Source organism: Salarias fasciatus, chromosome 19, assembly GCF_902148845.1.
Source record: "Salarias fasciatus chromosome 19, fSalaFa1.1, whole genome shotgun sequence".
Classification (NCBI taxonomy): domain Eukaryota; kingdom Metazoa; phylum Chordata; class Actinopteri; order Blenniiformes; family Blenniidae; genus Salarias; species Salarias fasciatus.
This window is the reverse complement of record NC_043763.1, coordinates 8,343,891-8,357,023: the sequence shown is the minus strand read 5'-3', so window position 1 is coordinate 8,357,023 and position 13,133 is coordinate 8,343,891. Positions and strand designations below refer to the sequence as shown.

The 13,133-nt window shown below is 45.7% G+C and overlaps 1 protein-coding gene across 3 annotated transcripts in view; it reads left to right on the top strand.

Moving 5' to 3' along the window:
- Positions 1-6,265: 6,265 nt before the first annotated feature.
- runx3 (RUNX family transcription factor 3) overlaps positions 6,266-13,133 on the top strand; it is a 54,875-nt gene continuing 48,007 nt past the window's right edge. The window contains exons 1-2 of one of the 3 annotated variants that reach the window (XM_030116383.1): positions 6,266-6,584; positions 6,982-7,086. In XM_030116383.1, the coding sequence (XP_029972243.1) occupies positions 7,029-7,086 (58 nt within the window). In that variant the 5' untranslated portion in view covers positions 6,266-6,584; positions 6,982-7,028. Of the gene's footprint in view, positions 6,585-6,842; positions 7,087-13,133 lie in introns of those variants that run through there. The other 2 variants (XM_030116386.1, XM_030116385.1) reach the window with 2 other exon arrangements.

The following is a 13,133-nucleotide window of genomic DNA, read 5'->3' as shown; positions in this document are numbered from 1 at the left end:
TTTCTTGTGTTTAACTGACATCTATTTGCTTCTGACTGTTTTCTACAGTTGTTAAGTGTCTGAAAAACCTGAATTTCACTTTTGTGAGTGAAATGGAAGCAACACTTGGTTCAAAGAGGTTCTATTTTCCATCCATATTATTCTCGAGCATGATGAAGCCACATCAATGTCTTTCGTCATGGAAGAGTCTCTCTTTAACAGCCAGGTTCCATCACTCATTACTATATTGTTTTTTTGACAAGCAAAGGAATAGAACATGTCTTTTACTTGGGAGTAAACATGTTTACTCATGCACAAAGAGAATACTGTGATGGAGATTGATGATGACAAGTCCTAACGAACTGTGACTGTGTGACACCCTGGCAGCCATGGAGGGAACGCACAAAAAAAGAGCGTCTCTTTTGTAAGGCCCACACTGAGCGCCTCTTCCTTTAGGTGATCGTTTAATAAATGATGAGGATCGCACAGTTCCGCCACACGTTGGAGATGCTCGAAATGCTGCTGCTGTGATCTGACGTGCAAGTGTTTGATAAACTAAAGACAACCCCTCAGGACCGGAAAACACCACAGTGACCCAAGTTATGGTTTTAGTTAAGAAATCGTCGCTTTCTGGTGCCTAAAGTTCACAATCCACACGACAACACCCTCTTTTAGTTTCAGCTCGATCGTGAGCGAACTGCAGCAGGGACAATGGCTTTTCAAACGGCGCAGGGCAGGAGAGTGACCCGTGCGTGTGGAGACATCAAAAAAATATGACGTTGAAAAGACGGTTTTGTTTGGTGAAGGAGCGTTAAGTTCAACACACCAACCTCTTACCAATAGCGCCGCTTAATCTTCCACTCCCCTCTAATTTGATTGTGCAGCTCTGTCTGCACAGTTTGTACTCACAGGATTAACTCCTCTTTTATTCCTCTCGCTTTGCGTCTGCATGCTGTCCGTCTCCTGTCCTCGCCGTTCCGCTCTCTTTTGTCCCCCCGGAGACGGCCGGTGATGCAAAGGGTAACACGCACCCTCAATGATGACCACTCGTTGCGTGAGCTTGCGGGATGAGACAATAAGCTGTTTTTCAAAAGAAATAAACCGTCATCAAATGAATTTTGAGCTCCAGAGGATTGTGCAATTTTTCCCTCATTAAAGTAATCGAAACTACAAAGATTCCAACTCAAACACGTTTGGCTTTAATAGTTTTATCTGTAGATTTCAACTGTTATCAAGCTCGATTTGTTGCAAAAGGAGATTCAAACACACGTGGGGAAGCGCTGATCAGCCAGAAGCAGTCGAACCAGAACGTAAGTCACCGGTTATGAGAAGGTTTTACATCGAGCTGCTGGAAGGGAAGCTGGATTCTTGCTCTTTGAGCCGGCACACTTTCTGAATGACAGGAAGAGCTTGAGTGAAGGGGGCTGGATGTGGAGTTTATTGCCTCTAAACAGGGGAAGTTTAACTCAAAGAGATGCGGCAGGTGCCCGAGGCATCAAGCGGCGCTGAAGAAGCTCAGCCCGAGTCTTCGCCAAGCTGTGCATTTAAACATAAACTTCCCTCTCATCTGTCGTCACAATGTTTACCTGAGAAATACTTGTTTTGTGTTGTTGTTGTTTATTTTTTTTTTTAAGGCCCTCGCCATCTCTGGGACGTGGGCCGGCGTGCTGTGTGGCGACACGGCGGCCTCGCCCGGCCGCCCCTCCTCTCCTCTCGCTGTGGTTACCACAGTCAGTCTCCATGTCTGCTGGAGCCAATAAATAAATAATGGGCCCGGTGATCTCTTCCAACGGTGATACTGCATGCTGAAACCACTGCATCTGGGAGTGCCTGCACGGACAACGAAAACAACAACACAAACGTACACGACGCACACACAAACACGACGCACACACACGCAGAAGTGCCGTACGGATTAATGCTGAGCTGGTAGCAATGAACCAATTCCTCGTACGGCCACAACTTTCCCTCATAGCTTCATGTTAAACACTGAGCAGCTGCTCTGTTCAAGACTTTTTTCTTTTTTAATAAATGTGATAAGTTTGGAATTTCAGCGTGTTTTATGTTTCAGTTTCTTACATTGTGCTGCATCAACTTCCCCGTGAACAACTGAGAGTTTCCACAAAATATTTCAGTGCTAAAAGTGTCTTCAAGGTGTTACACGAACACTTTACAGGACAGGGAACTTTTCTTGAGTCAGTTCAGTGGGGGCCCTCAGCATTACTAAATTTATAAATCCTGGCTGTTTTAAAAGGATAATTTGGTGCAGATATGCTGAGATAAATAAACTTTTATGACTGTGATGACAATAATGATTATTTCAGCTTTTTTATGTTGTCTTATGTAAAATCTTAGCAGCCAACTAACAAACAACCTCATTCAAGAACATTTATTTCTGTAACGTTTCATAATGCTGAGGCTTTATGAGGCGTCTGCAACCTTCATGATCGAAAAACTAATCAACACTCTTTCTCACTGGACAAAATGTGCCTGGAGCTAAAAATAGAGAACAGCTCATAAAATATACTTACATAATTTTACTGTAAATTTACGGTTTTCAGTCGTCTCCACTGGATACTATTCAGCAAAGCGTCAATATCACTTCTGTTTGTCGGCAAACTTCTTCCACATGAGCCAGGTTCATTTAAAATGAGTGAAAAACAGCCTGCTGACATTATCTTCAACGGTAATGTTCCCTCGATTGGATGAATCTGTAGTTTGGATACAAAGATGGGTCAAGAAAATCATGTGTCATGTTAGAACATTTTTTTTTAAGGTATTTTTTCACAAATTTAATAAAAAATAACATTTTTTATCATTTGTTAACATAGGAAACAGCTGGTTGAAGCCCTTTTCTCTAAATTCCTTTTTTTCTGTCACAAAGTGCTGCTAATCTTCTTTTCGGGGTTTATCATTTGAATTCATAAAAAAACTAATATTATAAAAACCCTGAATCACTGGTGCTCAATACTTGGGTGCAGTACATTTGCTGTTGAATATGACTGACTTCAATAGAATATGACATAAAAGTCCACAAGATTAAAAAAATTAATTTTTTTTTTACCATTCCCACTTTACTCAGCTCAAAGTATTGAATATACAGTATGTGCAGGTTTTCCAAGTGTATTAATTTAACATTTGAAGGCAGCGAGCTTGCAAATTATTTAAAGTTATCCAGCTTTAACACTTTTTTAAGAGCTGGGAGTCAGCTCACACATCAAATCTCTGCAATCCCATCAACCATAAAAGCAGATTTCAACTGAGCGCCGAGAGTTAGCAGCAGTCAGCGGCAGTATTGGCGAGTGAAATCAAGCCGCGTCGTATAATTAGAAGAAAACTGCAGATACGAGGTGCGGGTGAGAAGTCAGAAGACGTCGGACCTGTGCGCGCTGCCTCGAAAAAACAAGCTCCCATGGCTAATCCCAGAGGCGAGCAGGACCGTGGTGTTTGATGCAATGACGGCCACTTCATTATAAAAGCCTCCTCAAGTCCCACGCTGCATTCCACGTTTATGGGGAACATATGGGGAAGCCTGCAATTTTTAGACCACAAAATAAGCCCCTTTGCAGCTGGACGCACGACCGCACTGGGTCCTTTTTGCCTCGCGAGCCACACCCGAGAGGCGTAGGACCACTGACAGTGATTAAACCACCACAGTTTTCTCAGCAAAACAGGAGTTATATTAAGCTTAAATACAGGGGCTTGATAAACAAGGCCTGGGCAGGGGAAAAAAAGAATTGAGTGAAAGACGGCCACAATGATCTTCAGACTATTTTCCCCTCACGGTCATGGGCAGTGCAAAGCCATGAGATACATTTCAAAACATGAAGCAGATGTTTACCTAGACAAAGACCAGAAAGAAAAAAAAAAGAGAGAAAGAAACACGCTGAGGACGAAGGAAAAGGCCTTGACTTCAGCGCTTTCTTCAAATGTCAAGTTTGGCCGACACTACAATGGAGCCAATTCCCGTTCTTGCACAACGCTGTGGGATGGCACTCTGTTTGTTTAGCTTTTCTCTATTCCTCATTGAAAATCCAGATGCAGTGACTTTGTTTCCACAAGTGGACAAAAATAAGGAAATTGACAATAATCCGAACCAGTCGCGCCCCTCGCAGGAACAACCGGCGGAGCACTATATTTCTCACTTTAATGAAATCTCAAAAAACAAAACATGACTTATTACCGGCAGCATGTCTCACTTGCGCAAATACATGCATGTAAAAGGATGATAAACAAACGCCGACCACAAGGCCCTGCGCTGCGATCCTGCACCGCCGAGCTCTCAAAGCAAACACAGATGAGACCGGAGCCCCGAGTGTACCAGACCCGAGGTAAACACACACACAACACAAATGTTTGCAGTCTTATGTTTCTGTGAAGCTCAACAAAACCGGAGGTTTCGGGGTGGGGGGGGGGGGAAGCCACGTTTTTCCGCCCCAGAGGCCCGAGCGACAGCGGCGAGACGCAGAGCTGGCAGGCCGGGGCCCCGGCCATGTCGGGAGGCGGCGGAGGTGTGAGAAGAGGAAGCCTCGCCGTGTGTGAGGTTAAGCCTCGAGGCCCGTCGCGGCCGCGTGGACGGACTGATAAAAGCCCTGGGGCCGCGGCTGTGGCCTCAGCGCTCGGCCACACTCGCTGACGCGCCGTGTCATTTAGCCCGCGCTGCCGCCTGGCTCAACGGCAAACTGCTCATTTACAGGGCAGTGCGGGCTACCAGGAAGGAGCGGCGAGCACTCTCTCTCCTTCACACACACACACACACACACACACACACACACTCATAACATGGTACTGTATATACACATACAAACACACGCTGTGGTCCACACGGCAGCCCGGTCCGGCAATTAGCAAGGGGACGACGTAGGCCGATGACACAGAGCGGCGCGAAACACCGAAGCGGAACAGAAACGCTCGCGCGCTCGTTTCCAAGCAGAGGAGGCGGGTCACATGAGTGACCAGACGGTGGTTTGGGTCTGTTGTCCTGAACCCAGACATGGTCAGCGTGTCACTGAGAGACGGGAGAAAGCAGAGAGGAAGTGTGGATACCACAGGTTTGCAAATGCCAGTGATTTGCGTGTTCACACAGAAAACACATGTAGTACAAGAAGATTTGAGACTCCGCAGCACCGCGCCGAGCGGACGCTCTCCCGGCGCGTTCGCCGCTCTGCTCGTCCAGAATTTCTGCAGGAATCCGAGGCAAAAGTGGATCATTTCCTGTTTTCCTCACAACGGCTTTCAAAATTTCAAAAAAAAAAAAAAAAAAAAAGCTTCAAATCTGCAGAAGATAAAGGCAATATTTGTGTCGCGTCTCAGGTTGACACTACAAGCCGCCACATCAGTTAGAATCTTTCCGTTCTTGAATTTAACCTAGAAAATGAAAAAGTGTGAAACCCACAATCAGGTTAAATCGTTTCTGGCTTTCAGAGGGAGGAATCAGCATCCACAGTGCAAAAAAATACTATGAGACAAACATCTTTGATGTTGTACAAAAGAAGCTCAGGTAAACTGAAAGAAACATTCAACACCATCAGATTAAAATGAAACTCAGAAAGAGCAAAGCTCAGATTTCAAGAAGTGGGATCAAATCAATGTGATTTTTCCAATCAGAGCGGTGAAGGTGAGTCGAGCCACTGGCAGCTCCACTTCTGATGAGACTCAGATTATGATACTATCAAGTGGTAAGTGAGGGTGGAGGTTTTGCAGGCCCAAAAACCACCGGTTCTTACAAACACAGATGTGCAGTGAGTCAGAAAAACATATAAAAAAAAAAAAAAAAAACTAGCACAGGAGATTCATACACGGACGAGAAACAACAAGCTGGCTCTGCAGTCACAGACGCAGCACTTTTCCTGCCTCTTTCAGCCACAGATGCTTCACCATTTCTCGTCTTTCTCTCTCTGCCTTTCCTTTTTTCTGTGTGTGTTTGCATTGGGGCTTAATACATTCTAATGTCTCTCCAACTCCTCTGCAGCGGTTTCAGCACTCGCTGCAAAACCTCAGTAAGCCACAGTGGCGCAGGGCCGCCGCTCGCAGCTGCCTGGTTTGAACTCAAAAGAAAATAGAATGTTTCCAAAAACCTGGGACGACCAATGAAAAGCGAGAGTGGAGGACGGCGAGGCAGAAGAAGAAGAAGAAGAAGAAGAAGCACGGAAAGTACGGCGTGAAGGCAGAGGAACCAGAGGATTTTTTAAAAGAAATAAAGCCGATAGGAGAAGGAGGCGGGGAGGGGAGGGGAGGGAGGGAAAGACACCGGTGACCTCACGTGACGTGGGCTCCACCACTCACGTAGGGGAGTGTGTGTGTGCATGTGTGTGCGTGTGTGTGTGTGTGTGGAGAATGGTGAGGAGGATGCAGATAGACTGTGGCTTTTAGCCTTTTTACTAGTACTGAGGCTTCCAGTCAGGCCACCGCCACTATCGAGGAAGAGAGAGAGGCAGACCACGCTATCAGGCTCGCTGGCTAACCTCAGACCCCCCTCGGCCTGCTGCGCGACAGAGCGCCGCAAACCCAGCACCTCCCCACCAGCCCGCTACACCCACCATCACCGCCGCCCGCCACCACCGGCCGGGCTCCATTAGGCGGGCCTCCTCTCGTCCTCGGCCCTGGTGAGTCCACTTCCAGTACCTGGGCTTCACATGCTGCTGCTGCTGCTTGCTGCCTTTGTTTATTCTTTCGCTCTCCAACCACAGTCTCAGTTTCTTCTATTTCTTTCTCCCTCTGACCCCCTTCTCTCTCTCTCTCTCTCTCTCTCTCTCTCTCTCTCTCTCTCTCTCTCTCTCTCTCTCTCAAAAGTCTTCTGGTGCTGCTGCTAACACATGCTGCTGCCGCTCTCGCTGCAAGCTTGTGGCTTGGGATTCCTGTGGTAGTCACAAACCATAGATTCTTGGTTGCAAACAGGCTCCGAGCTCAAGGAGTTTTGTCCTCTCCTGCTCTCCTTCCCCCTTTGGTGTCGGTCCCTCCTGTATCTGCATTTCAGTCGTCCTGTTCTCTCCCTCTCTGGAGGTTGGTGGGCACCGACTGCAGCGAGGACGCCGGACCGTTCCCCTGTCATGGCATCCAACAGCATCTTTGACTCCTTCTCCAACTACAGCAGCAGTCTATTGAGAGGTGAGTGTTGATCCTCCCCCTCTCCGCTCCTCTCTCCCCTTCTCCCTCCCAACAATAGCCCACCCTCTGTCCGGTTGTTCTCAGTGTGTAGCTTTCTCGTCTCCTCAGACAACGTGTTTTCCTTTGACTGAAACACATTGAGTTGTGTGAGCCGGCGGCTTCTTCCAGCATCCAAATGCATTCATCTCTCTGTCCACACACACACACACACACACACACAGATTTTATAAAACGTTTTATAAAAGCAGGATCTGCACTGCACAGTAGCACAGGTCTCAGCTGACTGATCTGGTCCATAAAGGCCTCCGCCGCTCCTGTGTGTTCTGCAGGGCTTGATGGAGTAGCACCATAATGGGATTCTCACCACAGACATTCATTATCAGGAGAAACTGGGAGCTCTCACTCTGCGAGAATACGAGCTCAGAGGCTTCATGTGACCAGGCGCTTTACTGGAACACAGCAATACAATAAAAGAGCAAAGAGAGAGGAGAAGAAAAAAAAACATATTAGACTCTCCCTCTCTCTCTGCGTTACTTCCAGGAGGTACTTTTGGTCTGTGTGGTGAGGTGAGTGCACTATACTTGGCGACGCTTAACTGTGAGCCTCAATGAAGAAGCCATTTGTTGCCATGGCAATTCCAATCAGACAGCCTTTACTTACAAACTTTCCAACTATCATGTGTTCGAGAAGAAAGAGCAAGCCTGAAGCTCTCCTTCTTTGCTTTTTTCCAAATGTAAAAAAGACGTCGGTTGAGTTTATTCCTGTAAGTGATGACAAACACAAAAACAGTCACTGTTGACACTGAGGTTGTTAATCTGATGGTGGTCATGGAGAGGAGAGGAGGGGGGGTTCAGTTGTTCCCACTGTTCCTCACACAACCACCAAAACAGCCACTGAGAGGCAAGAGGAGGAAAAAAAACCAAACCCCTTTTCCAATTAAGACCTTGTTGCAGTGTTAATTAGAGACAGCCGCAGGAGAAGCACGACCAGCTCCTAATTGTTTGCAGAATATATCTTAAAAATCTCTGGAGCCTCAACGCATACAGTCAGACAGTCAAACACACACACTCTGTACATCTGTGTCTCACATGAGAACAATCCTCTGAGGAACCGCAGTGACAGGAGATGATGTTCCAGTCTTCTCACAGCTCCTACACACACTCGGGCTTTTATAGCTTCCTCATGACAAGGCTCGGGACGCCGTTTCTTCTCTGCAGACCGCCGGATCTGCATCGCTTTATCTCCCCACTGTTTACAGATCCGCGTGTCACCAACTTCAGGCTTCACGCATGCCGTCAATCCTCCAGCGTTAGGCGCGCTCTCAGGGGAGACCTGACTTTGATTTCAGAGCCGCGATCAGAGCAGCGAGGCGGGATGGGAGACAGTGGGTCAGGGGGGGGGAAGGGGAAGGGGAGACCGGCATTCAAAACTGCAATCATCCATTGGAAATCATTAGTGAATATGCAATATCCTTTTACAATTCATTCTGTCAGGAGACTGAAACCCAACTGCAAGAGAACAAAGGCCAAGCGTCATTAAATCCTCCAGTTCAATCTGAAAGCATTTCAAATTGGGACTACCTCATGTAAGCAAAATACCCCGGCGGTTAGTTTAACAACTTGCATTACACAGGCAGAGCAATTTGGCCGGGGCTCTCTTTTTGGAGACTCAAATCAAACTGAAATTAAGAGGAACGGTTTCAGAAAATCAAGAAGACTGTTAAATGTCTGGCTCTCCCCAGCGCTGACTTTAATACGGGGCGACGTGCAGTTTATGGAAACACTGTATTCACCTCTTTAGAAGTCAGGAAATACTGCACTTAGCAGCATCTCTTTCATTTGAGCGAATGCAGATTTCAATCTCGAACACGGCTTTTCATGTCATGCCTCCTTGTGAGTGCGCACACGGGCGCACGAATGTTATCGGCGCTATATTGGTAACGCTGATACGTTTCAGCCGATCGCACGGCGTTCGACGGAGAACACATGTAAGCATGTGATGTGCAACATCAGATGCACTTCGCGTGAGAAGCGAGAGGATGCCTCGCCTCAGAAACCTCAGGGAGACACAGACACAGACACACACACACACACACACACACACACACACACACACACACACACACACACACACACACACGTGCACACAAAGTCACAAAGGGAGCAGACAGTGTCCTTCCCGTCTTGGTGTGAAGCATGAGAAACGACTAATAATCCGACAGCTTGTTTTTTTTTTCTTGGTAGAGAGAATAAAACAGAGACGGTGCATCAAAAAGTTGTTAATCTGATGCAGACTCTGGAGGCTGCTGCAGTTCGCTGATAATAACCACAATGAGGCTACACCTGCTAACCCCCCACTCAGCAATACCAGAGAGAAACACCACGGAAAGACTTTTTTTTTTTTTTTTTAAATTTCTCTTTTAGAGCAACAGGTTCCAAAAAAGCCGACTTGCACAAACTTTACTGAGTTTTCCAGCGCATCAGGTGGGGGTACCTGCTTTCTAGCAGCTGTGACTGGGCCTTGGCTCTCGCTCCATCACCGCGTTTCCCTCCTCTTGGAAGGCCCGCCGTGTTCCCTGGTGGCTGTTTTATATTCAACGGTCCGCTTTTTGTTTCTTTCCCCCCCTTTTTTTTTTTTTTCTGGAGTGTTACGCTCTTGGGAGCCAGCTTCCTTTTGTGGCACAGAAAAAGGCCCAACTTTATTAGGGTGGGAATGGTTTTATATGTTTGGCTTATTGCGCTGCATGAATGGAAGCGGGAGCCTGTGTGTGAGAAAGCCGCCGTGCCTCGCCGCAGTTGTAGCGGGGTTATTTTGGAGGATTCTGGGAGGTGGTCTGGTTTGTTCTACAAGTGTTAGGGAGGGGACGGAGCCCGAGCAGCGCCATTCACAGTGTGAGAATGGACACTTTATATGCATCAGGTCTCAAGATCCAATCCTCCCCCAAGAACTACTGACAAATAAAAAAAAAAGGCACAAATACAGTAGCTTAAAAAAAAAAAAAAAAAAAGGAGAAAAAGGCTATAAATTTTTACCAGAACACATGGCCAACTTCTGCAGAATTTATTATTAGTCATATGGTGACGATTTTCTTTCTCCTCTCTTAAATTAACATGCTTGATTGGAGCCTGTTCAAGATCCTGCTGAGTGTGAGGCCTCCGACTGACGCCAGGAACACAAACGCCCGCCCGAGCGCGGCTGAAAATCTGTAACCAGATATTAGGAGTTTCAATATTTTAAAGTGAAAGCAAATAATAGAAAAGGCATGACGGCCGCAGAGAGCGGCGGAATCCTGTCTCCAATTTAGCTGACTATAATATCTATTTATAAAAAACTCTGAAGGCATACTGGATAGGAGAGGAACGCTCTGGACTTGATTAGGGCTGTAAACGTTTTTTTTTTGGAGGTACTTATTTACTTTTTTGCTCCGTCTCGACGCTTTCACCGTCTGTCAACACGACTTTATGGAGAACGCTTCCAGGGGGCTGCCAGTAAGATGGCTTCCAGGTAGAGAGAGCAGCGGTGGGGGAGGGGGAGGGGGGGTCCTGCCGATTATGTGGTTGACTAATCCCGAGCCTGCCTCCGCCCTCGCTCAATTTTAGATCAAAACACTGCACTCAGACCTGCGCCGGTCAAGGTTACAGTTGTGCTAAGTGCAGTAGTAAATATAATTTTCTGGTGGTCGGCAAGTAACCACAGGGGCAGAATTCTTTGCAAGCCAATCTGATAATATGGATTTGTGTTGTGAAGGTTTCTCTGACTTTGAAAAAAAAAAAAAAAAAGGTGGTTAGAAAGATTGGGCAGACTCTTTCAACAAACAGTCCCTGACTGAGACTGTGTGTGTGTGTGTGTGTGTGTGTGTGTGTGTGTGTGTGTGTGTGTGTGTGTGTGTGTGTGTGTAAAGCAAACCTGGAGGGGTGTGTGTGTCGACTCCAAAGCAGCATCCTTTACGAGGCAGAAACCAGAGGGAGGGATACTTCTGGGACTTTTCCCAGATTCAGCAAGGAATAAAAAGAAATCTTGAAGGAAAAATACACAAGTATAAAGCTAGTATTTTATCCAAACACTCGATTTGTTGAACTGAATGCACAAAAATTAGCTACTGGTAAAATCCATTAGAGTAACAGGTATGATGCCTCCTGTGTCTTCTCCAGTAAAGAGCATCCAGAGCGGATGAGATCTGAGAGTTTGCTCCACGCAGGTCCTCCAGAGTTGGTCTGCATGTTAAACTCTGTGATCTGATGGTGACTGGCAGCTGAAGAACAATCTGAACTCTGCTCAGGAACATTGAAGTCGCTCTCAGAAGAAACTGGAATGAATGTGTCCCGTTGTGTTGAATGAAAATCAAAGAATGGCGGCAGACATGATGCGAGAGATGTCACAGGAATTAATAATGTCTAGACCTGCTCCTTTGACCTTAAACAGCATCCAGACATAAGACTTGCGTAATTGGATAACAAGGTGGAAATGATCACAAATATAAAACTCTTTACCCCAGTTTCTAAGAAGTAATGTCCATACCGGACGAGTCTCTGTGAGTCATTTCTTTATGGTTAATTTGCTTCACTTACGAGCCGATAATATTTCATACAAACCCTTAGATTCAAATGATTAAATCCACATTATTAGACTCCTCATGATCTCATGCATCCGGCGCGGTGGACGACTAAATTAAGGAAAAGACTTTCTTGCAATTTTCTGAATTTTAATTCTGCTTTAAACCTACGCCCTAAACCACAAGCCAGCCCCAAAGCTCATTATATGGTAAGGCTCAGGATTGCAGGAAAAAAAAACAACAAAAAAAAAATACATAAGCTTCAGTGAAAGCTAATTTATACACTTTTTAACCTAAATTTATACAACAGTTTTGCCGGTATATGCAGCTTGTTTGCAATTTTAAGATAAACTTTGCGGTAAAAGCTGAAACTGGTATTTTTTGGTGTCGCAGGTGGAGTTTGTTTTCAGACCTAAATCAGTGCTACAATTATAGAGCTGTGACCCGAGGTTGACTCAGATGGAGAGGCCGTATTGTTTGGACCCCTCCCTGCTATCGTTAACCAGATGTTGTCAACAACATCCTCTCTTGCTGCAGTGAGGAGGAGAACCAGCTTGTGACTAAGCACCGCGCCGATCGCGGCGCACTTTTGTTTTTTACATTACAGTTGCATTCGAGGCCACAAATTACTTTAATGGGCGGGCATGGGTCTGCTCAGCAGCACATAAAATGAGTCAAGCTTATGGAGATCCCACATGTTCAGAAACTTATCAGGAGGAGACAGCAAGTTCTTTTTTTTTTTGTGTGTGCCTTACTTCATCATGTGTTAAATTTGAGCAAAGATCAGAAGCTCATTCTGTCACAATCGAAAGATTAAAAGGAATGTTTTCCCTTCCAGACTCTTCGCTTCATTATGAGCAACTTTAATCATGCTCAAATCATCCCTATAGCCTCCCCCTTCTTCCCATAAGCAATAAAGAAAAAACTTAATTACGGTGGAGCAAAAATGCAGATAATGATAGGATGTGAGAGGCTGCAGGCTACGAAATGTTTTCTGATTCTCTATTTTCCCAGAAATTTTTTTTTTCCTCCCTCAACTTGTTTACATACAGCTAATTGTCACTGCTGCAATAAAACATGTTTTTGGGTTGCTTCTTTCCTCCCTTCAAACATAACTTTAACCACAGGGAATTGATTTTTGTGGAGACAGCACTTTAAAAAATTGGATTGGAGTTTTCTTTTAGACTAGTCTTTGGGGGGAACAAATATCTGACTGCGATACAAACTGCAGCAGTAATGGGTCCCCTAATTGTGCTTCCCCACTCTGCACAGTGGAGGGAGGAGTTTGGAAAAAAAAATTGGGGAAACTACATGATCTCTTCAGTTCAGTTTCCAACTACATGTAGTTTATTTTAGCTGAGCGTAAAAAGAGTAAAAGCTCGTTCAGCTATTCTGACTCGAAGCTTAAAATACACCAGACTTCACCTATAAAGAGATAAGGATATAAAGTTCCCTCTCCTTCAGCTCTTTTAACCGAGTCAGCTTGACTCAAATG